General features: G+C 40.2%; 1 protein-coding gene and 41 non-coding genes across 42 annotated transcripts; all 42 read right to left on the bottom strand.

The window, feature by feature from the left end:
• Positions 1-12: 12 nt before the first annotated feature.
• On the bottom strand, positions 13-84 carry trnaa-ugc (transfer RNA alanine (anticodon UGC)). Its single transcript has one exon. It is a non-coding gene; the product is annotated as a tRNA-Ala (tRNA).
• Positions 85-206: 122 nt separating this feature from the next.
• trnaa-ugc (transfer RNA alanine (anticodon UGC)) lies at positions 207-278 on the bottom strand. Its single transcript has one exon. It is a non-coding gene; the product is annotated as a tRNA-Ala (tRNA).
• A 79-nt stretch (positions 279-357) lies between these two features.
• Positions 358-429, bottom strand: trnav-uac (transfer RNA valine (anticodon UAC)). The gene has a single exon. It is a non-coding gene; the product is annotated as a tRNA-Val (tRNA).
• A 121-nt stretch (positions 430-550) lies between these two features.
• Positions 551-622, bottom strand: trnaa-ugc (transfer RNA alanine (anticodon UGC)). The gene has a single exon. It is a non-coding gene; the product is annotated as a tRNA-Ala (tRNA).
• Positions 623-753: 131 nt separating this feature from the next.
• trnaa-cgc (transfer RNA alanine (anticodon CGC)) lies at positions 754-825 on the bottom strand. The gene has a single exon. It is a non-coding gene; the product is annotated as a tRNA-Ala (tRNA).
• Positions 826-1,155: 330 nt separating this feature from the next.
• trnaa-ugc (transfer RNA alanine (anticodon UGC)) lies at positions 1,156-1,227 on the bottom strand. Its single transcript has one exon. It is a non-coding gene; the product is annotated as a tRNA-Ala (tRNA).
• Positions 1,228-1,349: 122 nt separating this feature from the next.
• Positions 1,350-1,421, bottom strand: trnaa-ugc (transfer RNA alanine (anticodon UGC)). Its single transcript has one exon. It is a non-coding gene; the product is annotated as a tRNA-Ala (tRNA).
• Positions 1,422-1,542: 121 nt separating this feature from the next.
• trnaa-ugc (transfer RNA alanine (anticodon UGC)) lies at positions 1,543-1,614 on the bottom strand. Its single transcript has one exon. It is a non-coding gene; the product is annotated as a tRNA-Ala (tRNA).
• Positions 1,615-1,815: 201 nt separating this feature from the next.
• On the bottom strand, positions 1,816-1,887 carry trnaa-ugc (transfer RNA alanine (anticodon UGC)). The gene has a single exon. It is a non-coding gene; the product is annotated as a tRNA-Ala (tRNA).
• Positions 1,888-2,019: 132 nt separating this feature from the next.
• On the bottom strand, positions 2,020-2,091 carry trnaa-cgc (transfer RNA alanine (anticodon CGC)). Its single transcript has one exon. It is a non-coding gene; the product is annotated as a tRNA-Ala (tRNA).
• A 79-nt stretch (positions 2,092-2,170) lies between these two features.
• Positions 2,171-2,242, bottom strand: trnaa-ugc (transfer RNA alanine (anticodon UGC)). Its single transcript has one exon. It is a non-coding gene; the product is annotated as a tRNA-Ala (tRNA).
• Positions 2,243-2,363: 121 nt separating this feature from the next.
• Positions 2,364-2,435, bottom strand: trnaa-ugc (transfer RNA alanine (anticodon UGC)). Its single transcript has one exon. It is a non-coding gene; the product is annotated as a tRNA-Ala (tRNA).
• Positions 2,436-2,913: 478 nt separating this feature from the next.
• trnaa-ugc (transfer RNA alanine (anticodon UGC)) lies at positions 2,914-2,985 on the bottom strand. The gene has a single exon. It is a non-coding gene; the product is annotated as a tRNA-Ala (tRNA).
• Positions 2,986-3,106: 121 nt separating this feature from the next.
• trnaa-ugc (transfer RNA alanine (anticodon UGC)) lies at positions 3,107-3,178 on the bottom strand. The gene has a single exon. It is a non-coding gene; the product is annotated as a tRNA-Ala (tRNA).
• Positions 3,179-3,379: 201 nt separating this feature from the next.
• Positions 3,380-3,451, bottom strand: trnaa-ugc (transfer RNA alanine (anticodon UGC)). Its single transcript has one exon. It is a non-coding gene; the product is annotated as a tRNA-Ala (tRNA).
• A 132-nt stretch (positions 3,452-3,583) lies between these two features.
• trnaa-cgc (transfer RNA alanine (anticodon CGC)) lies at positions 3,584-3,655 on the bottom strand. The gene has a single exon. It is a non-coding gene; the product is annotated as a tRNA-Ala (tRNA).
• Positions 3,656-3,801: 146 nt separating this feature from the next.
• On the bottom strand, positions 3,802-3,873 carry trnaa-ugc (transfer RNA alanine (anticodon UGC)). The gene has a single exon. It is a non-coding gene; the product is annotated as a tRNA-Ala (tRNA).
• A 121-nt stretch (positions 3,874-3,994) lies between these two features.
• trnaa-ugc (transfer RNA alanine (anticodon UGC)) lies at positions 3,995-4,066 on the bottom strand. The gene has a single exon. It is a non-coding gene; the product is annotated as a tRNA-Ala (tRNA).
• A 121-nt stretch (positions 4,067-4,187) lies between these two features.
• Positions 4,188-4,259, bottom strand: trnaa-ugc (transfer RNA alanine (anticodon UGC)). Its single transcript has one exon. It is a non-coding gene; the product is annotated as a tRNA-Ala (tRNA).
• Positions 4,260-4,381: 122 nt separating this feature from the next.
• trnaa-ugc (transfer RNA alanine (anticodon UGC)) lies at positions 4,382-4,453 on the bottom strand. The gene has a single exon. It is a non-coding gene; the product is annotated as a tRNA-Ala (tRNA).
• A 121-nt stretch (positions 4,454-4,574) lies between these two features.
• trnaa-ugc (transfer RNA alanine (anticodon UGC)) lies at positions 4,575-4,646 on the bottom strand. Its single transcript has one exon. It is a non-coding gene; the product is annotated as a tRNA-Ala (tRNA).
• Positions 4,647-4,847: 201 nt separating this feature from the next.
• Positions 4,848-4,919, bottom strand: trnaa-ugc (transfer RNA alanine (anticodon UGC)). Its single transcript has one exon. It is a non-coding gene; the product is annotated as a tRNA-Ala (tRNA).
• A 132-nt stretch (positions 4,920-5,051) lies between these two features.
• Positions 5,052-5,123, bottom strand: trnaa-cgc (transfer RNA alanine (anticodon CGC)). Its single transcript has one exon. It is a non-coding gene; the product is annotated as a tRNA-Ala (tRNA).
• A 146-nt stretch (positions 5,124-5,269) lies between these two features.
• trnaa-ugc (transfer RNA alanine (anticodon UGC)) lies at positions 5,270-5,341 on the bottom strand. The gene has a single exon. It is a non-coding gene; the product is annotated as a tRNA-Ala (tRNA).
• Positions 5,342-5,462: 121 nt separating this feature from the next.
• trnaa-ugc (transfer RNA alanine (anticodon UGC)) lies at positions 5,463-5,534 on the bottom strand. The gene has a single exon. It is a non-coding gene; the product is annotated as a tRNA-Ala (tRNA).
• Positions 5,535-5,656: 122 nt separating this feature from the next.
• On the bottom strand, positions 5,657-5,728 carry trnaa-ugc (transfer RNA alanine (anticodon UGC)). Its single transcript has one exon. It is a non-coding gene; the product is annotated as a tRNA-Ala (tRNA).
• Positions 5,729-5,849: 121 nt separating this feature from the next.
• On the bottom strand, positions 5,850-5,921 carry trnaa-ugc (transfer RNA alanine (anticodon UGC)). The gene has a single exon. It is a non-coding gene; the product is annotated as a tRNA-Ala (tRNA).
• Positions 5,922-6,043: 122 nt separating this feature from the next.
• trnaa-ugc (transfer RNA alanine (anticodon UGC)) lies at positions 6,044-6,115 on the bottom strand. Its single transcript has one exon. It is a non-coding gene; the product is annotated as a tRNA-Ala (tRNA).
• Positions 6,116-6,316: 201 nt separating this feature from the next.
• Positions 6,317-6,388, bottom strand: trnaa-ugc (transfer RNA alanine (anticodon UGC)). The gene has a single exon. It is a non-coding gene; the product is annotated as a tRNA-Ala (tRNA).
• A 201-nt stretch (positions 6,389-6,589) lies between these two features.
• trnaa-ugc (transfer RNA alanine (anticodon UGC)) lies at positions 6,590-6,661 on the bottom strand. The gene has a single exon. It is a non-coding gene; the product is annotated as a tRNA-Ala (tRNA).
• A 132-nt stretch (positions 6,662-6,793) lies between these two features.
• trnaa-cgc (transfer RNA alanine (anticodon CGC)) lies at positions 6,794-6,865 on the bottom strand. Its single transcript has one exon. It is a non-coding gene; the product is annotated as a tRNA-Ala (tRNA).
• A 146-nt stretch (positions 6,866-7,011) lies between these two features.
• On the bottom strand, positions 7,012-7,083 carry trnaa-ugc (transfer RNA alanine (anticodon UGC)). Its single transcript has one exon. It is a non-coding gene; the product is annotated as a tRNA-Ala (tRNA).
• Positions 7,084-7,204: 121 nt separating this feature from the next.
• trnaa-ugc (transfer RNA alanine (anticodon UGC)) lies at positions 7,205-7,276 on the bottom strand. The gene has a single exon. It is a non-coding gene; the product is annotated as a tRNA-Ala (tRNA).
• A 122-nt stretch (positions 7,277-7,398) lies between these two features.
• trnaa-ugc (transfer RNA alanine (anticodon UGC)) lies at positions 7,399-7,470 on the bottom strand. The gene has a single exon. It is a non-coding gene; the product is annotated as a tRNA-Ala (tRNA).
• Positions 7,471-7,591: 121 nt separating this feature from the next.
• On the bottom strand, positions 7,592-7,663 carry trnaa-ugc (transfer RNA alanine (anticodon UGC)). The gene has a single exon. It is a non-coding gene; the product is annotated as a tRNA-Ala (tRNA).
• Positions 7,664-7,785: 122 nt separating this feature from the next.
• On the bottom strand, positions 7,786-7,857 carry trnaa-ugc (transfer RNA alanine (anticodon UGC)). Its single transcript has one exon. It is a non-coding gene; the product is annotated as a tRNA-Ala (tRNA).
• Positions 7,858-8,058: 201 nt separating this feature from the next.
• trnaa-ugc (transfer RNA alanine (anticodon UGC)) lies at positions 8,059-8,130 on the bottom strand. Its single transcript has one exon. It is a non-coding gene; the product is annotated as a tRNA-Ala (tRNA).
• A 201-nt stretch (positions 8,131-8,331) lies between these two features.
• trnaa-ugc (transfer RNA alanine (anticodon UGC)) lies at positions 8,332-8,403 on the bottom strand. Its single transcript has one exon. It is a non-coding gene; the product is annotated as a tRNA-Ala (tRNA).
• Positions 8,404-8,535: 132 nt separating this feature from the next.
• Positions 8,536-8,607, bottom strand: trnaa-cgc (transfer RNA alanine (anticodon CGC)). Its single transcript has one exon. It is a non-coding gene; the product is annotated as a tRNA-Ala (tRNA).
• A 146-nt stretch (positions 8,608-8,753) lies between these two features.
• Positions 8,754-8,825, bottom strand: trnaa-ugc (transfer RNA alanine (anticodon UGC)). Its single transcript has one exon. It is a non-coding gene; the product is annotated as a tRNA-Ala (tRNA).
• Positions 8,826-8,946: 121 nt separating this feature from the next.
• trnaa-ugc (transfer RNA alanine (anticodon UGC)) lies at positions 8,947-9,018 on the bottom strand. Its single transcript has one exon. It is a non-coding gene; the product is annotated as a tRNA-Ala (tRNA).
• Positions 9,019-10,879: 1,861 nt separating this feature from the next.
• LOC141347535 (serine/threonine-protein kinase pim-2-like) lies at positions 10,880-18,622 on the bottom strand. Its single transcript, XM_073852537.1, has 4 exons — positions 18,589-18,622; positions 11,393-11,764; positions 11,111-11,281; positions 10,880-11,001 (listed from the first exon to the last, which is right to left on the bottom strand). The coding sequence occupies exons 1-4, from the start codon at positions 18,620-18,622 to the stop codon at positions 10,880-10,882; spliced, it is 699 nt and encodes a 232-aa protein (XP_073708638.1).
• Positions 18,623-22,500: the final 3,878 nt, after the last annotated feature.

The raw sequence follows: 22,500 nt of genomic DNA, 5'->3' as shown, positions 1-22,500 counted from the left end.
TTGAGTAGCATTTGGAGATGCTGGGGATTGAACCCAGGACCTCATACATGCAAAGCATGCGCTCTACCACTGAGCTACATCCCCGTTGCAAAAATGACTTTTGGGCATCTGTAGGTATACAAATTCTGTTAATCCCAGTAGAAGGCAGATATAAGGATTGAATTGAAGCTCTTTTGCATGAAACGCAATAAACATTGAACAGCATTTGGAGATGCTGGGGATTGAACCCAGGACCTCATACATGCAAAGCATGCGCTCTACCACTGAGCTACATCCCCATGGCAAAAATGGTAGAGGACCAAACTGAAAGGCTTTTACTCAAACTTGCTGAAAATGCATTAAAGCTTTAACATAGCTTGGAGATGCTGGGGATTGAACCCAGGACCTCATACATGTAAAGCATGCGCTCTACCACTGAGCTACATCCACATACAAAAATGACATTTGGGCATCTGTAGGTATACAAATTCTGTTAATCCCAGTAGAGGGCACATAAAAGGAATGAATTGAAGCTCTTTTGCATGAAACGCAACAAGCATTGAGCAGCATTTGGAGAAGCTGGGGATTGAACCCAGGACCTCATACATGCAAAGCATGCGCTCTACCACTGAGCTACATCCCCTTTGCTAAAATGACGTTTGAGCATCTGTAGGTATACAAATGCTGTTAAATCCAGTAGCTGGTACGTCACAAAATAAACTGAAAGGCTTTTACTCAAACTTGCTGAAAATGCATTAAAGCTTTAACAGAGCTTGGAGATGCTGGGGATTGAACCCAGGACCTCATACATGCGAAGCATGCGCTCTACCACTGAGCTACATCCCCTGATAAAAGGTGTGCTTTGTTTGTGTGTAGTTACAAGTGCTTTTACTCAAGATAACGTCTGTGTAATAAGTAGTAGATGTTTGCAGACATTGTAATGACTACACAGGTAGGTCAAAAGTCTGATAAATAGGTAGTTAAAGATTGCTTGGAGATTGAACCCAGGACCTCATACATGCAAAGCATGCGCTCTACCACTGAGCTACATCCCCGTACAAAAATGACTTTTGGGCATCTGTAGGTATACAAATTCTGTTAATCCCAGTAGAGGGCAGATAAAAGGAATGAATTGAACCTCTTTTGCATGAAACGCAATAAACATTGAGTAGCATTTGGAGATGCTGGGGATTGAACCCAGGACCTCATACATGCAAAGCATGCGCTCTACCACTGAGCTACATCCCTGTTGCAAGAATGACTTTTGGCCATCTGTAGGTATACAAATTCTGTTAATCCCAGTAGAGGTCAGATATAAGGATTGAATTGAAGCTCTTTTGCATGAAACGCAATAAACATTGAGCAGCATTTGGAGATGCTGGGGATTGAACCCAGGACCTCATACATGCAAAGCATGCGCTCTACCACTGAGCTACATCCCCATACAAAAATGACTTTTGGGCATCTGTAGGTATACAAATTCTGTTAATCGCAGTAGAGGGCACATAAAAGAAATGAATTGAAGCTCTTTTGCATGAAACGCAACAAGCATTGAGCAGCATTTGGAGATGCTGGGGATTGAACCCAGGACCTCATACATGCAAAGCATGCGCTCTACCACTGAGCTACATCCCCGTTGCGAAAATGACTTTTGGGCATCTGTAGGTATACAAATTCTGTTAATTTGGAGATGCTGGGGATAGAACCCCGGACCTTTGCTAAAATGACTTTTGAGCATCTGTAGGTATACAAATTCTGTTAATCCCAGTAGAGGGCAGACAAAAGGAATGAATTGAAGCTCTTTTGCATGAAACGCAATAAACATTGAGCAGCATTTGGAGATGCTGGGGATTGAACCCAGGACCTCATACATGCAAAGCATGCGCTCTACCACTGAGCTACATCCCCTTTGCTAAAATGACTTTTGAGCATCTGTAGGTATACAAATGCTGTTAAATCCAGTAGCTGGCAGGTCACAAGACCAAACTGAAAGGCTTTTACTCAAACTTGCTGAAAATGCATTAAAGCTTTAACAGAGCTTGGAGATGCTGGGGATTGAACCCAGGACCTCATACATGCGAAGCATGCGCTCTACCACTGAGCTACATCCCCATGGCAAAAATGGTAGAGGACCAAACTGAAAGGCTTTTACTCAAACTTGCTGAAAATGCATTAAAGCTTTAACATAGCTTGGAGATGCTGGGGATTGAACCCAGGACCTCATACATGCAAAGCATGCGCTCTACCACTGAGCTACATCCCCATACAAAAATGACATTTGGGCATCTGTAGGTATACAAATTCTGTTAATCCCAGTAGAGGGCACATAAAAGGAATGAATTGAAGCTCTTTTGCATGAAACGCAACAAGCATTGAGCAGCATTTGGAGAAGCTGGGGATTGAACCCAGGACCTCATACATGCAAAGCATGCGCTCTACCACTGAGCTACATCCCCTGATAAAAGGTGCGCTTTGTTTGTGTGTAGTTACAAGTGCTTTTACTCAAGATAACGTTTGTGTAATAAGTAGATGTTTGCAGACATTGTAATGACTACACACATAGGTCAAAAGTCTGATCAATAGGTAGTTAAAGATTGCTTGGAGATAGAACCTAGGACCTCATACATGCAAAGCATGCGCTCTACCACTGAGCTACATCCCCGTAAAAAAATGTCTTTTGGGCATCTGTAGGTATACAAATTCTGTTAATCCCAGTAGAGGGCACAAAAAAGGAATGAACTGAAGCTCTTTTGCATGAAACGCAATAAACATTGAGCAGCATTTGGAGATGCTGGGGACTGAACTCAGGACCTCATACATGCAAAGCATGCACTCTACCACTGAGCTACATCCACCTGGCAAAGACGGTAGAGGACCAAACAGAAAGGCTTCTACTCAAACTTGCTGAAAATGCATTAAAGCTTTAACATAGCTTGGAGATGCTGGGGATTGAACCCAGGACCTCATACATGCAAAGCATGCGCTCTACCACTGAGCTACATCCCCATACAAAAATGACATTTGGGCATCTGTAGGTATACAAATTCTGTTAATCCCAGTAGAGGGCACATAAAAGGAATGAATTAAAGCTCTTTTGCAAGAAACGCAACAAGCATTGAGCAGCATTTGGAGATGCTGGGGATGGAACCCAGGACCTCATACATGCAAAGCATGCGCTCTACCACTGAGCTACATCCCCGTTGTGAAAATGACTTTTGGGCATCTGTAGGTATACAAATTCTGTTAATTTGGAGATGCTGGGGATAGAACCCAGGACCTTTGCTAAAATGACTTTTGAGCATCTGTAGGTATACAAATTCTGTTAATCCCAGTAGAGGGCAGACAAAAGGAATGAATTGAAGCTCTTTTGCATGAAACGCAATAAACATTGAGCAGCATTTGGAGATGCTGGGGATTGAACCCAGGACCTCATACATGCAAAGCATGCGCTCTACCACTGAGCTACATCCCCTTTGCTAAAATGACTTTTGAGCATCTGTAGGTATACAAATGCTGTTAAATCCAGTAGCTGGCAGGTCACAAGACCAAACTGAAAGGCTTTTACTCAAACTTGCTGAAAATGCATTAAAGCTTTAACAGAGCTTGGAGATGCTGGGGATTGAACCCAGGACCTCATACATGCGAAGCATGCGCTCTACCACTGAGCTACATCCCCTGATAAAAGGTGTGCTTTGTTTGTGTGTAGTTACAAGTGCTTTTACTCAAGATAACGTCTGTGTAATAAGTAGTAGATGTTTGCAGACATTGTAATGACTACACAGGTAGGTCAAAAGTCTGATAAATAGGTAGTTAAAGATTGCTTGGAGATACTGGGGATTGAACCCAGGACCTCATACATGCAAAGCATGCGCTCTACCACTGAGCTACATCCCCGTACAAAAATGACTTTTGGGCATCTGTAGGTATACAAATTCTGTTAATCCCAGTAGAGGGCAGATAAAAGGAATGAATTGAACCTCTTTTGCATGAAACGCAATAAACATTGAGTAGCATTTGGAGATGCTGGGGATTGAACCCAGGACCTCATACATGCAAAGCATGCGCTCTACCACTGAGCTACATCCCCATACAAAAATGACATTTGGGCATCTGTAGGTATACAAATTCTGTTAATCCCAGTAGAGGGCACATAAAAGGAATGAATTAAAGCTCTTTTGCATGAAACGCAACAAGCATTGAGCAGCATTTGGAGATGCTGGGGATTGAACCCAGGACCTCATACATGCAAAGCATGCGCTCTACCACTGAGCTACATCCCCGTTGCAAGAATGACTTTTGGCCATCTGTAGGTATACAAATTCTGTTAATCCCAGTAGAGGTCAGATATAAGGATTGAATTGAAGCTCTTTTGCATGAAACGCAATAAGCATTGAGCAGCATTTGGAGATGCTGGGGATTGAACCCAGGACCTCATACATGCAAAGCATGCGCTCTACCACTGAACTACATCCCCATACAAAAATGACTTTTGGGCATCTGTAGGTATACAAATTCTGTTAATCCCAGTAGAGGGCACATAAAAGGAATGAATTGAAGCTCTTTTGCATGAAACGCAACAAGCATTGAGCAGCATTTGGAGATGCTGGGGATTGAACCCAGGACCTCATACATGCAAAGCATGCGCTCTACCACTGAGCTACATCCCCGTTGCGAAAATGACTTTTGGGCATCTGTAGGTATACAAATTCTGTTAATTTGGAGATGCTGGGGATAGAACCCAGGACCTTTGCTAAAATTACTTTTGAGCATCTGTAGGTATACAAATTCTGTTAATCCCAGTAGAGGGCAGACAAAAGGAATGAATTGAAGCTCTTTTGCATGAAACGCAATAAACATTGAGCAGCATTTGGAGATGCTGGGGATTGAACCAAGGACCTCATACATGCAAAGCATGCGCTCTACCACTGAGCTACATCCCCTTTGCTAAAATGACTTTTGAGCATCTGTAGGTATACAAATGCTGTTAAATCCAGTAGCTGGCAGGTCACAAGACCAAACTGAAAGGCTTTTACTCAAACTTGCTGAAAATGCATTAAAGCTTTAACAGAGCTTGGAGATGCTGGGGATTGAACCCAGGACCTCATACATGCGAAGCATGCGCTCTACCACTGAGCTACATCCCCTGATAAAAAGTGTGCTTTGTTTGTGTGTAGTTACAAGTGCTTTTACTCAAGATAACGTCTGTGTAATAAGTAGTAGATGTTTGCAGACATTGTAATGACTACACAGGTAGGTCAAAAGTCTGATAAATAGGTAGTTAAAGATTGCTTGGAGATACTGGGGATTGAACCCAGGACCTCATACATGCAAAGCATGCGCTCTACCACTGAGCTACATCCCCGTACAACAATGACTTTTGGGCATCTGTAGGTATACAAATTCTGTTAATCCCAGTAGAGGGCAGATAAAAGGAATGAATTGAAGCTCTTTTGCATGAAACGCAATAAACATTGAGTAGCATTTGGAGATGCTGGGGATTGAACCCAGGACCTCATACATGCAAAGCATGCGCTCTACCACTGAGCTACATCCCCGTTGCAAGAATGACTTTTGGGCATCTGTAGGTATACAAATTCTGTTAATCCCAGTAGAGGGCAGATATAAGGATTGAATTGAAGCTCTTTTGCATGAAACGCAATAAACATTGAGCAGCATTTGGAGATGCTGGGGATTGAACCCAGGACCTCATACATGCAAAGCATGCGCTCTACCACTGAGCTACATCCCCGTACAAAAATGACTTTTGGGCATCTGTAGGTATACAAATTCTGTTAATCCCAGTAGAGGGCAGATAAAAAGAATGAATTGAACCTCTTTTGCATGAAACACAATAAACATTGAGTAGCATTTGGAGATGCTGGGGATTGAACCCAGGACCTCATACATGCAAAGCATGCGCTCTATCACTGAGCTACATCCCCGTTGCAAGAATGACTTTTGGGCATCTGTAGGTATACAAATTCTGTTAATCCCAGTAGAGGGCACATAAAAGGAATGAATTGAAGCTCTTTTGCATGAAACGCAACAAGCATTGAGCAGCATTTGGAGATGCTGGGGATTGAACCCAGGACCTCATACATGCAAAGCATGCGCTCTACCACTGAGCTACATCCCCGTTGCGAAAATGACTTTTGGGCATCTGTAGGTATACAAATTCTGTTAATTTGGAGATGCTGGGGATAGAACCCAGGACCTTTGCTAAAATGACTTTTGAGCATCTGTAGGTATACAAATTCTGTTAATCCCAGTAGAGGGCACATAAAAGGAATGAATTGAAGCTCTTTTGCATGAAACGCAATAAACATTGAGCAGCATTTGGAGATGCTGGGGATTGAACCCAGGACCTCATACATGCAAAGCATGCGCTCTACCACTGAGCTATATCCCCGTTGCTAAAATGACTTTTGGGCATCTGTAGGTATACAAATTCTGTTAATTTGGAGATGCTGGGGATAGAACCCAGGACCTTTGCTAAAATGACTTTTGAGCATCTGTAGGTATACAAATTCTGTTAATCCCAGTAGAGGGCAGACAAAAGGAATGAATTGAATCTCTTTTGCATGAAACGCAATAAACATTGAGCAGCATTTGGAGATGCTGGGGATTGAACCCAGGACCTCATACATGCAAAGCATGCGCTCTACCACTGAGCTACATCCCCTTTGCTAAAATGACTTTTGAGCATCTGTAGGTATACAAATGCTGTTAAATCCAGTAGCTGGCAGGTCACAAGACCAAACTGAAAGGCTTTTACTCAAACTTGCTGAAAATGCATTAAAGCTTTAACAGAGCTTGGAGATGCTGGGGATTGAACCCAGGACCTCATACATGCGAAGCATGCGCTCTACCACTGAGCTACATCCCCTGATAAAAGGTGTGCTTTGTTTGTGTGTAGTTACAAGTGCTTTTACTCAAGATAACGTCTGTGTAATAAGTAGTAGATGTTTGCAGACATTGTAATGACTACACAGGTAGGTCAAAAGTCTGATAAATAGGTAGTTAAAGATTGCTTGGAGATACTGGGGATTGAACCCAGGACCTCATACATGCAAAGCATGCGCTCTACCACTGAGCTACATCCCCGTACACAAATGACTTTTGGGCATCTGTAGGTATACAAATTCTGTTAATCCCAGTAGAGGGCAGATAAAAGGAATGAATTGAACCTCTTTTGCATGAAACGCAATAAACATTGAGTAGCATTTGGAGATGCTGGGGATTGAACCCAGGACCTCATACATGCAAAGCATGCGCTCTACCACTGAGCTACATCCCCGTTGCAAGAATGACTTTTGGCCATCTGTAGGTATACAAATTCTGTTAATCCCAGTAGAGGTCAGATATAAGGATTGAATTGAAGCTCTTTTGCATGAAACGCAATAAGCATTGAGCAGCATTTGGAGATGCTGGGGATTGAACCCAGGACCTCATACATGCAAAGCATGCGCTCTACCACTGAGCTACATCCCCATACAAAAATGACTTTTGGGCATCTGTAGGTATACAAATTCTGTTAATCCCAGTAGAGGGCACATAAAAGGAATGAATTGAAGCTCTTTTGCATGAAACGCAACAAGCATTGAGCAGCATTTGGAGATGCTGGGGATTGAACCCAGGACCTCATACATGCAAAGCATGCGCTCTATCACTGAGCTACATCCCCGTTGCAAGAATGACTTTTGGGCATCTGTAGGTATACAAATTCTGTTAATCCCAGTAGAGGGCACATAAAAGGAATGAATTGAAGCTCTTTTGCATGAAACGCAACAAGCATTGAGCAGCATTTGGAGATGCTGGGGATTGAACCCAGGACCTCATACATGCAAAGCATGCGCTCTACCACTGAGCTACATCCCCGTTGCGAAAATGACTTTTGGGCATCTGTAGGTATACAAATTCTGTTAATTTGGAGATGCTGGGGATAGAACCCAGGACCTTTGCTAAAATGACTTTTGAGCATCTGTAGGTATACAAATTCTGTTAATCCCAGTAGAGGGCACATAAAAGGAATGAATTGAAGCTCTTTTGCATGAAACGCAATAAACATTGAGCAGCATTTGGAGATGCTGGGGATTGAACCCAGGACCTCATACATGCAAAGCATGCGCTCTACCACTGAGCTATATCCCCGTTGCTAAAATGACTTTTGGGCATCTGTAGGTATACAAATTCTGTTAATTTGGAGATGCTGGGGATAGAACCCAGGACCTTTGCTAAAATGACTTTTGAGCATCTGTAGGTATACAAATTCTGTTAATCCCAGTAGAGGGCAGACAAAAGGAATGAATTGAAGCTCTTTTGCATGAAACGCAATAAACATTGAGCAGCATTTGGAGATGCTGGGGATTGAACCCAGGACCTCATACATGCAAAGCATGCGCTCTACCACTGAGCTACATCCCCTTTGCTAAAATGACTTTTGAGCATCTGTAGGTATACAAATGCTGTTAAATCCAGTAGCTGGCAGGTCACAAGACCAAACTGAAAGGCTTTTACTCAAACTTGCTGAAAATGCATTAAAGCTTTAACAGAGCTTGGAGATGCTGGGGATTGAACCCAGGACCTCATACATGCGAAGCATGCGCTCTAAAACTGAGCTACATCCCCTGATAAAAGGTGTGCTTTGTTTGTGTGTAGTTACAAGTGCTTTTACTCAAGATAACATTTGTGTAATAAGTAGAAGATGTTTGCAGACATTGTAATGACTACACACGTAGGTCAAAAGTCTGATAAATAGGTAGTTAAAGATTGCTTGGAGATGCTGGGGATTGAACCCAGGACCTCATACATGCAAAGCATGCGCTCTACCACTGAGCTACATCCCCGTACAAAAAAGACTTTTGGGCATCTGTAGGTATACAAATTCTGTTAATCCCAGTAGAGGGCACATAAAAGGAAAGAATTGAAACTCTTTTGCATGAAACGCAATAAACATGGAGCAGCATTTGGAGATGCTGGGGATTGAACCCAGGACCTCTTACATGCAAAGCATGCGCTCTACCACTGAGCTACATCCCCATTGCTAATGACTTTTGGGCATCGGTAACACTTTACAATAAGGTTCATTAGTTAAACATTAGTTAATGTATTAACTAACATGAACTAACCATGAGCAATACATTAGTTACTGTATTTACTAATCTTCATTAACGTTAGTTAACGGAAATACAGTTGTTCATTGTTTGTTCATGTTAGTTCACGCTGCATTAACTAATGTTAACAAGATTTTAATAATGTATTAGTAAATGTTGAAATTAACATTAACAAAGATTAATAAATGCTGTATAAGTGCAGTTCATTATTAGTTCATGTTAACTAATGTGGTTAACTAATGTTAACTAATGAACCTTATTGTAAAGTGTTACCTGGGCATCTGTAGACCTACAAATGCTGTTAAATCCAGTAGATGGCACGTGACAGGACCAAACTGAAAGGCTTTTGCTCAAACTTGCTGAAAATGCATTAAAGCTTTAACAGAGCTTAGAGATGCTGGGATTGAACCCAGGACCTCATACATGCGAAGCACGCGCTCTACCACTGAGCTATATGCACACTGCCACAGCTGCATTTTGGCCATCTGTAGGTATACAAATGCTGTTAAACCCAGTAGAGGGCAAACGAAAAGAATGAATTGAATTTTGTTTGTGTGTAGTTTTTGATCTGTGCGTCAGGTCTTAAAGTGACAGCAGCTAAACCTGTTGCCGTAGACTGCGTCACAATAAAACAACAAAAGAAAATGAGAAAATCACTCACTGCTCTTGAGCATTTTAGTAACTTTAATAAGATTCATCTATATTTAATGTATACAGTGAAGATTGTAGAGTGTTTTATTTTTACATTTATTACTTCATTAAATGTTTGTAATATAGGCTATTTCTGTGGTAGCCTTTACTATATAGACCAATCTGAAAAACTATTTCATTTGTATTTTGATTCATATATTTATTTATCCTTTTGCTTGTAATTAATCATTAGTCATTAGACTGTTTATTTTCCTTCAGTAAGCGTGAGAATGTTTTACTTACTTACTTGGGTGTGCACTATTTTCTAATAACTCAATGGCCCGTTGTCAATAGACCAATTTTGAGTAGACGTTACTTGCAGCTGCACGTGCATTGTGTTGGCGGCAGAAAAATACTATTTAAACCTATAACATTTTACATTTACCTATTTTATCTCACAATTCTGATTTTTTTTATATGTCAGTTATATGTTGTATTTCGGACTTTATAACTCATTTTTACTCAACAATAGCGAATTTGTCAGGTCTGAGGGAAAAAAGACAGAAGTATAAGATATAAACCTTGTGATTTTGAGCTGAGGGGAAAAGGGAGAATGTCTTTTCTTATCAGAATTGAGAGATATAATCTCAGAATTGTGAAAATAAAGTCTGAATTTTAAAATATAAACTCAAAATATTATGAAATGAAATCAAAAATCAAATTAAATCAAAAATCAAAATGGCAATATGCCACAGAGGTTTGCTTTTGTTACATTTAAATGGTCATTGCCTTATTCTAGTTGTAAAGGTTAAAACAAGGTTAAAATACTGACATACAGTAGTGTTTAGTTGGACTCGGACTCGACTCTGACTCGATTGGTTAAAGACTAAGACTTGACTTAGGTGGAGTCGAACCCAACACCGGCGATGTTACTGGTCTCCAGTATTTAAATATTATATATAATAATATTTAAATACTGGAGACCAGTAACATCACCGGTAAAGTGTAAAATATTTAAACATCCCTAAATACAGGATTTTGGCAGTAATTAGGCCTAAACCGAGGCATGCAAAGGCCACTCATGTCAGCTTCCAGACACAACACTGACAGTATAAACCTACTTTTCATCGAGGACATACATGCTGTTTAGATGCATTCTAGTTAATTGGCAGGCGATTAGGAAAACCCAATACAAACCAGTCATGGTAAACCATCTGCTCCAGGGGAATCCTGCAGTCTGGATGACGCTGCTGACAAGCCCACAAAAAACATGCATTCTGTGGAAAAAAAGATGAGATAAATTTGATTATTACCTTAACTTTACACATGCTATCTTTAACTTTACACATCCTATATAATCATTCCTTCTTTGCTGAAAATCTCACCATTTGACACAGCAAATGCCGACTGGTTGTTGTCCAAGCAGTACAATTCTTTGGCTGTTGGAAAACGTCCATGCAGCATTGTAAACAGGAGCAACCCTAGTGAATACACTGTCACGGGCTTTGCATGGTATCTGCGTCTGTCAAAATATTCTGGAGGGAAGTACGGTTTGGTGCCTGGGGGAAAGAAATTTTGTTAGACGTTTAAAACGCAAGCATGTTCACTATATACAGAATGCGTCTAAGTGAGCTAATCAATTTGATAGCAAAACAAAGTATAATAGTTACCATAGTAGGCACCATAGCCTGAATCCTTAATGAGGTCTCCACACCCGAAGTCGATTAATTTGATCTCCAACGTTGTCGGGTTCACAAGCACATTTTGCAGCTTGATGTCACGATGGAAAACACCGCGATAACAGCAAAAGTTTGCTGCATAAATGGCTTGCCACATAATGTACTGTGTGATCTGCTCGTTGATTACACCTCCACTGCATTTTAGAAATTTTCGCAAATCCATGCTTGGCACAGGGCGCTCCATGACTATGAGGTAATAGTCTGGGTCATCCTGCCAGTCCAACAATTTAATGATATGCGGACAATTGGGTTCCCTATTGACGATGACTGCCAATGCAATCTCTAAGGGAAGAGGTTTGGGATAAAAAGCCTGAAAAAAATGATGATAAATAGATTGTCATTTGTCACATTGTTGTATATGATTAACATCAATATAATATGTTATTATGTTATATCATAAGATGATAAACAGTGAATGAGATGAACAATGCAGAGATCGAACTGTTCTTACAGTGGTTATATTTGTTGTATTTTTCGTCTTTGGGACATATTTTACCACCACCTGATAACAAAACAAAGAATAAACAATTAGCATTGCACGGAGGTGATTTTATTCCAGTCATGAATCCTGAAGAGAAGTAAATCAACAAGCAGTAAATTAAAACCTAGTAGAGCATGTTTGGTCATTCTGACTGTTAAAAAGGGTGACTTCTCTAACTAGTGAACATGAGATACATTAAAAAAGCTTGCAGTACCAAAAATTGCAAGTAAAAAAAAAAAAAAACATACCTTTAGACCATCCTTGTAGCGAATCCCTTTTCGAGTCAAATCCTCCTTTACCCAGCTTGCCACCAAATTTGTAGCACCAACAAATGTGATCTGTTTAAAAAAAAGTAAATGCAAGTGACAATGACATTTCATTTGTATTCATTTTATAATTAAAACTCATTTTACATGCTGGGGGATTATTTAAATTAACTGCAACAAAGCTAAATAGTCATTAAAAGTCTTAACAAAAACTTACATATTACAACTATTTTTAGGTTATGGCAGTAAACTTACCTTTGTCCAGCTTTCCTGTTGGAATGAAGTCAAAGCTGGCATCTTCTTGGGTACGCACCTTGTCTACTTTGTAACGCCCTTTAGAGGCAATGCCCTTTTTTTCTTTGAGACGCACTGCCAAGTCAATTTTGAGACGCCCTGCAGAGGCAATGCTCTTTTCTTCTTTGGGACGCCCTGCAGAGGCAATGCCCCCATCTACTTTGGGACGCCCTGCCTTGTCAACTTTGGGATGCCCCTTAGAAGCAATGTCCTTTTCTTCTTTGGGATGCCCTGCAGAGGCAATGCCCTTTTCTTCTTTCGGATGCCGTGCAAAGGAAATACCCCCATCTACTTTGGGACACCCTGCCCTGTTTTCCTTGGGACGCCCTTTAGAGGCAATGTCTCTGTCTTCTTTCGGACACCCTGTAGAGGCAAAGCCCCCATCTAAGCTGGAACGCCCTGTCCTGTCTACTTTGGGACACCCTTTAGAGGCAATGCCCTTGTCTTCTTTGGGATGCCCTATAGAGGCAAAGCCCCCATCTACGTTGGGATGCCCTGACCTGTCTACTTTGGTACATCCTGTAGAGGCAATGCCGTTGTCCTCTTGGGTACGCACTGCAGAGACAATGCCCCTATCTATTTTGTGACGCACTATACAGGCAACGTCCCCATTTAGTATGGGATGTGCATGTGCAATGTCCCTGTCTACTTTGGGACGCACTGCACAGGCAACGTCCCTATTTGTTTTGGGACGCACTGCGCAGGCAACGTCCTGCTCTGCTTTGGGACGCACTGCACAGGCAATGTCCTGCTCTGCTTTGGGACACACGGCACAGGTAATGTCCCTCTCTGCTTTGGGTCTTACAGCAGAGTTTACATCCTGATGTACTATAAGGACTGGAGACTCAGCGGCGTCATCTGCAGACAGACGCTCTGGAGACTCAGCGTCGTCATCTGCAGACATACGCTCTGGAGACTCAGCATCGTCATCTGCAGACATACGCTCTGGAGACTCAGTGTCGTCATCTGCAGACAAACGCACTGGAGACTCAGCTGCGTCATCTGCAGACAAACGCTCTGGAGACTCAGCGTCGTCATCTGCAGACAAACGCACTGGAGACTCAGCTGCGTCATCTGCAGACAAACGCACTGGAGAGTCGGCAGCATCATCTGCAGACAAACACACTGGAGACTCAGCGTTGTCATCCGCAGACAAATGCACTGGTGTGTCGTGGACTGCAGGTTGGAGGACTTCTTGTTCATGTTGATACTCAGCAACAGGGACTGGAAGAGAAGGAAGAGAAATTCATAAAAAATTACTACTTAAAATCTATTTGTAAGCCTTGTGGTCCAGCTTCCCAAGACCATCATATAGGTTTGGATAATAGATTAGATGGATAGAAGACTTCTTCAAAGTCTTGTTTAAAGATGCAATAAACAACTCTGAAGGTGAAGGCATTTTTTTTTAATTAAGTTCAAATTCAGAATTAAGAAAAAAACTGACTTTACCGTAATAGTACTCAACATCCCACTTATAAATGTTGCAGGGAAATACAATTTTATAAAAACTTTAGTGGCCAATTTCAATAAACAAGGCCTTTTTTAAAATGTACCGAACAAAATCAAGCTCAAAACAAAGAAACAAAATCGTGTGTTGTGTAAACGTAAAGAAATATAATGTAGAATTACAGTAAAATAATACATTAGAATCACAAGAAGGCTCAAATTACCCTACTCCTACAATTTTAACAAAATTGTATCATCCAGTAGTTTAGAGCTAACATCATGCTAACATTATAGCCTTATATTATTTTTTCAGATTTGTCTGTAATTGTTCGTACACAAGAAGCATGAGTCCTTGAACATACAAAAGTCACTCTATGTTTCTTTTATACCAAAAATCATTAGGATATTATTTAAAGATTGTGTTCCATGAAGATATTTTGTACATTTCCTACTGTAAATATATAAAAACTGGTCACATATATACAACTAATGAAGTAACTGTTTGAGAACAATTCATAACATGGGCATGGGATTTTACCTTGACTATGACTCCGGTAAGTCCCTGTATCCGCCTCAGCTGTTTGGTTCAGCTTCTCAGCCTTAGCAACACTCAGGGGCGTTGCTAGACCCTTTTTACTGGGGCACGTGCCCCAATAAAAATATGCTGTGCCCAGTAAAATCTCAAATTTGAGTTATAATTTACAATGATAATAAAGACATTAAACGACATGCAACAACTGAATTAACAAGTAATGGGGGCCTGTGCCCCAGTAGAGCTTTAGGTCTAGCAACTCCCCTGGCAACACTGTACTTTTTTCTTCTTGAGTGCCACCTCCAAAACCTCTTCCTCTCTCTCGTTTTGTTTTCTCTCCTTGCCTCACTACCACTACCACCACCATCTGCCACACAAGCCCCAACAGGTGTCTCATTATCCTGATCAGGTTGGGGTTGGAGTTCTTGTACAGGTGACCCATTTAAGAAATTCCTTAGACGAGTCAGTGTCTTCCTTAAAAGACCCATTTCTACACAGTTGTTCGCTACCGATAATACTGTTAAACTGTAATAACTTTTACTGATAATACAGTTTTACTGTTATAATCTGCACTGATACTGTAGTACTGCTATAACTCGTACCGATATTACAGATGTACTGCTATAACCCTGCACTTTATTATGCACCACTCACTTACAACCTAGAGAATGAGCGAGAGATTCGCTCGTTTCTAGGCGCTCAAGCGAACATTCCATTTATGATGTGATAGGCGGCAACAGGTAACATTCTACTCTATCTGAATTATGTGTTTCTATGGCAACACTATCAACCTCAAAGCCTTCACATGCTCCTGTAAAGCTCAGAATGCTCTAAAGCAGTCACACCAAGCACTACAATGATAAAGATAATAATGATAACTATATTTGCGTCCACACCAGTGAACGATAACTGTGAATCTAGCATACACTATCTGATCTCTAAAGCAGTCGATGTAGTGGAATAAAAACAATACCTACTCTTTTCTACTCCAACTTCGAATGAGGCAATCCAATGTTGTCCAAACTAGCACTGAATTCCTGAGGTAATTTTATATTCTATGTTACTCTGTTTGCTGTGCAATGTCTCTTTGCTTCTCTACAATGTCGCCTGCTATTTCAAATGTACAAGCCCTTTAAATTTGAATGAAGTCTGATTAGCTGTCAGTGTTTTACCATTCATCAGCTGTAAAAAAAAATCATTCTGAAAGTGATCCCAACGATATTGTTGCCTTGTATCTTTATCGTTATAGTTATTGTGTGAACACTGCTATTCTCTTAAATTTAAAACGATTTTTAGAATGTTATCTTTATAGTTATCGTGCTTGACGTGAAGTGACAGCTGTACCACGTGACCCCCGCAGGGTTCATTTTGGCGCTACTTCTGCTCTGAGTTCTTTTTTTTTTAAATTGAAGAACATGAATTTACGAACTCAAGGATCGTCTATTAATCCCTGTCTCTGCTGAGTTATTTATTTTTTTATCCCAGATGAGGATAAAACATCCTGCAAAGCCGCTCCTTCGTCCCGATCTAAATCAATCGATTCGTGATATGCGCTTTAAAGTCCGTTTCTGAATCAAATGATTCGCCATACGCTCTTTGAAGTTCCGTTTTAAATCAGATGATTCGCGATTCGCTCATTGAAGTCCCGTTCTGAATCAAATGATTCGCGATAGGCGCATTGAAGTCCCGTTTTGAATCAAATGATTCGAGATCTGATTGGGGCGCTTAGAAACAATAAATTATTTTGCTAGGCAGTGGTTACTGATTCGGAGTCTCAAAAAGCTCCATTGGTACTTTGCTCACTTTCTTTACATAATTTATTCGTTGTTTGAAATGAAATCATTACAATTAATAGGACTAACTTTTATTAAATTGGGATCACGTTAAAACAGTTTCCATGGTATTAAAAACATTTCATGACGTGACACTCATTATCTGGTTCTTGCCTAAAAAAAGGGTATATAAATGTGCATTGTTAACAGATTACACTAACAGTTTGGTCAACTTCCACCTATGGAAAGAGAAAAAAAGTGGCTAGTTATGAGCACTTCGGTTTGGAACGACTCTTCAATATGGCGGCCATGATTTTTTTCACTCCGAAGTGCCCTTCATAGGGTGATATATCCCATTTAAAATGCACTGTATGTCAGTTACGGAAGCTTCCGGGCAAGCAGATTCTCTGCAGCTTTCTCGCCTCCGCTCTATTGCTATGACTCCTCAGGATTGATGCACGCTGTCCGCGAAGCACTAGCCCAAGAGGAAAAATGCTGCCAGATCTCAATTGCCGAAAATGATACTGTGTTTGACGCACAACTAACTTGACTAAATGTAATTAAAAAAACAAAAAACATTGTAACTATAATTGTTTATAATTTCTCAAGCAATTCAATATTTGAAAGTCCACTGAAAACTTATCATAGACAGAAACCTGCCACTGAACCTTTCTCTCTCACAGTTGGTCTCTGGAACTGCAAATCAGCTGTCAACAAAGCAGACTTCATTTCGGCTTTTTCTTTACAATCTAGACTGAGTATCTTGGATTTGACTGAGACCTGATTTCATCCAGATCAATCAGCAACCCCAGCTCCAGCCATCCTACAACATAGCCCACTAGATCCTATCCCCCCACACCTTCTCCAAGCAATCTCTCAACACATCTCTCCTCACAGGCACTTTTTTCCCACTGCATTCAAGCAGGCTCTGGTAACCCCACTGCTCAAAAAACCTACATTAAACACTTCACTTATTGATAACTACAAGTCTGTCTTTCTCCTTCCATTCACATAGCAAAAACACTTGAACGAGTCGTTTCTAACCAGGCATCATTATTTCTTTCACAGAACAACCAACTGCTAACCAGTCAGGTTTCAGGAGTGGCCATTTATCTGAGACTGCACTGTCAGTCTCTGAAGCCTTGCGGATTGCAAAAGCTAATTCCAAATCATCAGTACTTACTTTGCTGGATCTATCTGCCAATTTTGATCCTCCTGTCCACCCTGTAAACTCAGAAGCAAAGACTAGAAGACTCTTGGGTATCTCAAGCAGAGTTCTTTATTGAGAACGCGTTGTGTGGCGCTGCAGTCATCAAAAGTCTAACTAAGGCATTGGTGCATTGTATTTTACATGCATTCAGTGGGCAGTCCATAAAAGTGTTGACCTTAGCGTCAGAGGTGATCACTTAATCAAAACACCTAAAGACAATATAGGAAGTAAATCCCAGACTGTGAGTTTTAGCAAACTTACTCCCCAAAGATAACAGTACCCAAATGGTTTAAGTTGCACCTGGTCACAAGAACAAAAGACGTGTAACAATTCACATCTAGTTAACTTTCAGTAGAAAGATCAGAGACCAGCAGAACCCCCTTATTAGAAACTATATTTAATCTAATCAGTAAACAGATGCCACTATGTTCACATTAAATGCCCAATACAGTGTAGATCACCTCTTTCATACAATGTTACATCAGGATGTAGGATCTGTGGATCTAAGACAGATTCTTAAATTTGTAATCCCACAACCCTCTCATCACTGGGCATCACAGGGATTCCACTTTAAATCCTATCTCACTGGTAGGTCTTTCAGGGTGGCCCGGTATCCAAAGCACATCAACTGGTCACTGGGGTTCCTCAGAGATAAGTTCTCGGAACACCCCTCTTTTCCATATACACTACATCTCTGGGTCCCATCATACAGGCACATGGCTTTTCCTACCATTGCTACGCTGATGACACAAAGTTCTATCTTTCATTTCAACGAGATGATCCAACGATAGCTGCACGGATCTCAGGCTGCCTGGCGGACATCTCGGCATGGATGAAAGCACATCACCTACAGCTCAATCTGGCAAAGACTGAGCTCCTTGTCTTTCCTGCCACTCCAACTCTACAGCACGACTTCACCATCCAATCAGGTTCATCAACAATTACCCCATCAAGTTCAGCCATAAAACTTGGTGTAATCTTTGATGACCAATTGACTTTTAAAGACAACATAGCTAAAACTGCTTGATCTTGCAGGTTTGCATTGCACAACATCAGAAAGATCAGGCCCTTCCTAACAGAGCATGCTGCACAATTTCATGTACAGGCCCTGGTCATTTCTAGGCTGGACTACTGCAATGCTCTTTTAGCTGGTCTTCCATCATGCACAATTAAACCTCTAAAAACTATTCAGAATGCAGCAGGACAACTGGTCTTCAACGAGCCCAAAAGGGACCATTTCTTTAGCTCCTTGCACTGGTTGCCGGTTGCGGCTGGCATCAAGTTCAAGACACTGATGCTTGAATCTACACTCCCTCCAGAATTCTGAGATGCACTAGTGAGAGACGCCTCATTGTACTGTCACAAAATCACTTTCCAGAACATTTTCATTCACCACTCCTGCCTGGTGGAACAATCTTCCCAACCCATTTCAGGAATGCCGACTCCCTGACAATTTTCAAGCGACTGCTGAAAACGACATCTCTTTCGACACTATGTGACTCAATTAAAAAATATATATATATTTTCTTATTCTTCCCTTTCTAGCTTGTACTTATCTAAACAATGTCTGATATATGGTAGTCTACTATGAGCACTTCCTATGTCCATCTGCCTCGTTAGGATGAATCGCTTGTTGTATTCCCCAATTGTAAATCGCTTTGGTTAAAAGCGTCTGCTAAATGAATAAATGTAATATAATATAAATGTACACAGAATAAACAACAAACAAACAAAATATATTTAGAGGCAATTACAAGGCAAATAATATATATATACACTCTAAAAAGTGCTGGGTTAAAAAATAACCCAACCATAACCCAGCTGCTGGGTAACTATGGGACAGAACACGCGTTGGGTTGTTTTGACCCAAGTGCTGGGTTAAACCATTTGACCCAAAATGCTGGGTTGTTTATTTGACCCAACCAGTGGGTCAGATTAACTGTGCTGCTGGGTTAAAAACTACCAAAATATTGGGTTATTTATTGTCTAATTGCCTTGCTACCTTTATATTTACAAATAATAATATATAAATCACAAAAGAATGTAAAATTATTATTGTTTTTCTGTAATACAGTTACACAACACAAAAAAATGAATATGTAAATGTCATTTTAATGAGTTTTCATATTTCTTTTTAATACAGTTTTCAAATAGATTTTTGTCCAACCCTTAAAGACACAAATAACGGTTTTAGTAGATCAGTTTCTTTTAAACACAAAACTGTAAACAAGGCACACTATATTCCTATTCTTTATGTCAACATTGCAGCAGCAGAACACTCAAAAATGAATTATTACCACATTAGAATCATTCCCAACATTGTGCCATTAAAACTAAGCCAAACAAAGAGTCCACCAGACAATTCTTACAATTTAAAACATGTTACAAGTGGCCAAAAAAAAAACTTCACACATGAAGACTTATGTCCATCAATATGATATACTGCAAGCTGGAGAAATTCCCAGGCAACAAGTCCGCTTCAATGGCATGGCCTGGAACAATGGCGAAGGTCTAGAAATGTTGTTGTCTCATCCCAAGGCTCAAATCCTCCATGTTGGTCCCCACCTGTTAATTATACGACATTTAGTCTTGCAACATTACATTTTAAGTTAAGTGTATTTTATGAACATAAACACAGAGGCATGAAATTAATGCTCATTTTACTTCTCAACTTGTCATACAGTTGTGGTCAAAATTATTAGAAAACTAGTATTTTCACCAGCTAAATAAGGTTTTAAGTCAGTGATTTCTATCTTTTGCTGTAGTGTGTCAGTAGGAAATATCGGTTTACATTTCCATTCATTTTGCCATTAATTGTGATAATCCAGTGACATTTTTGTTCTGTGCTCCACACAGGATCTGATCTCATCATCATCCAGAAGAACTGTGAAAGCGTCACCAAGATGCTCCAAGAGACCTACCTGCAAAGCTACAATACTGTTAAAAGTTTTAAGCACTTGTCTAAAAATGTCATAAAATGACGCTGTCAAAAATAATGTCATAAATAAATGTTCTTAATCAATTAACCTTGATTAACTAAATTAAATCAACATTTGGTTTGACCATCCTTTTGTGTTTAAAGCAGCTTTTGCCCTACACTAGGTGCACTTGCACATAGTTTTTCAGGTAGCTTTGCAGGTAGCTTTGCAGGTAGGTCTCTGGAAGCATCTTGGGGACGTTGTCACAGTTCTTCTGGATTTAGTCTGTCTCAGTTTGTTCTGTTTCTTCATGTCATTCCAGACAGACTGGATGATGATGAGATCAGATCTCTGTGTGGAGGATTGGCTGTTGTGCAAACAAAAATCTCACTGGATTATCACAATTAAAGGCAAAATGAATGTTTGGAAATGTAAACTGATATTTCTTACTGACACACTACAGCAAAAGATAACAAACACTGACTTAAAATCATTTTTTAGCTGGTGAAAATTCTACTGTTATAATAATTTTGGCCACCACTGTGTTTATATATATATATATATATATATATATATATATACACCCTTATTAGAGCAGAAAACGTAAAACAAAACTTACAGGTTGTACGTCAATGAATGGCCTCCGGGATTCCGTGGTTGTGGGTCTGAAGACCTTTTATCCAGAGTGGGCAGGACTTTGAAAGCACTTTCCCCTTTAGCATCTAAACCATAGGAATAATATGCAAACTGTGAACCATATTTTATAATCAAAACAAACTGAAACACTTTCATATAAGGATTTCTTCATTCCTTTAAATATTGCAAATTAATTCCCACCCTCATTCAACTACTGCAGGTTAAGTTTAGGTATGGGGTCAGATTCAGGGATGTAGAATATGCTCATGCAGAATAAGGCATCAGTTTGTGCTTCATAAGTACTAATTAACAGCCAATATACAAGCTAATAAGCAACTAGTTAAGTGTTACTGTACCATTGTATTTACCAGTTGATCTGTGTCAAATACAGTTGCATATTTTTTTATAGATTGACATATTATTAGAAAAAGCTTACCTTAAGTCATGTCACCCAGCTCTGAATGCACCTCACTGAGCACTGGCAAGAATTAGGTCTGCAACTGTAGCCCAGTCTTCAAAAAGTCTGCCTCTGGATATAGCTTCCTAAAGTCTTGTGAAATCTGATCAAATCTGAAAAACAAATGTGGTTCAATAAGTTTAAGGTTTATACTGGTCTCCTAGTTTGTAATGCAACACAGGCACTCACTAAAATAGAGGAAGAGTAAGGGGCCGTTCACATGCCGCGTCTAAAAACGCGTGAAAACGCAAGACGCGTCGCTTTCTTTCCAAAAACGCAGCTTGCTCTCCCATGGCGTCTGCCGTTGCTAAGCAACCATGTCCCGCGCCTGGAAAAAAATGAGCTTCCATTATGAGCGTATAATAACGAACTTCAGTGCGCAAAAAACGCGACATGTGAACGGCCACATACACCACGAGAGATTAAGTCTAACTTTACATACTGTAGCTAAGACAACATTACATTTAAGTAATAAACAATAGTACATACCAGTCATATTGTGGTTTAACATTATTAAAATAAGGGACATAGCGTTTTAGCTAATGCAGATAAGTTACCTCAAGGAAAAAACCGCGAAAATGCTCAACATAAAACATATGGATCTATCGTTGGATTCGGCACGTCGCAAACATTTACTTGAAAAATATGCCCTTAAAAGATCAATTTTTGTATGAAATGATCTAATTTTGACAAAACATTACAAAGCAATACAGTATGCAGACAGTAAAGGAACTTAGTTACCCCCGTATTTCTGACCTACTCTTTCCATAAGGCGTTAAAATAAAGGCCATATGTATACTGTAAATTATACAAATAACATTACACACACACACACACACACACACACACACACACACACACACACACACACACACACACACACACACACACACACTTTATATAACAATAAAGCGATTGTTGAGGCAAAAAAGTACATCGCTAGGCTGCTTAAGTTACAACGTTCGTCATTCACGGAATAAAATGCCAACCCCGCACAGCGACATATCAAATATTGCATTAAACAGTG

This window comes from Garra rufa, chromosome 12 (assembly GCF_049309525.1).
Source record: "Garra rufa chromosome 12, GarRuf1.0, whole genome shotgun sequence".
NCBI classification, from domain to species: domain Eukaryota; kingdom Metazoa; phylum Chordata; class Actinopteri; order Cypriniformes; family Cyprinidae; genus Garra; species Garra rufa.
This window is presented reverse-complemented; position numbering and strand designations above follow the sequence as displayed.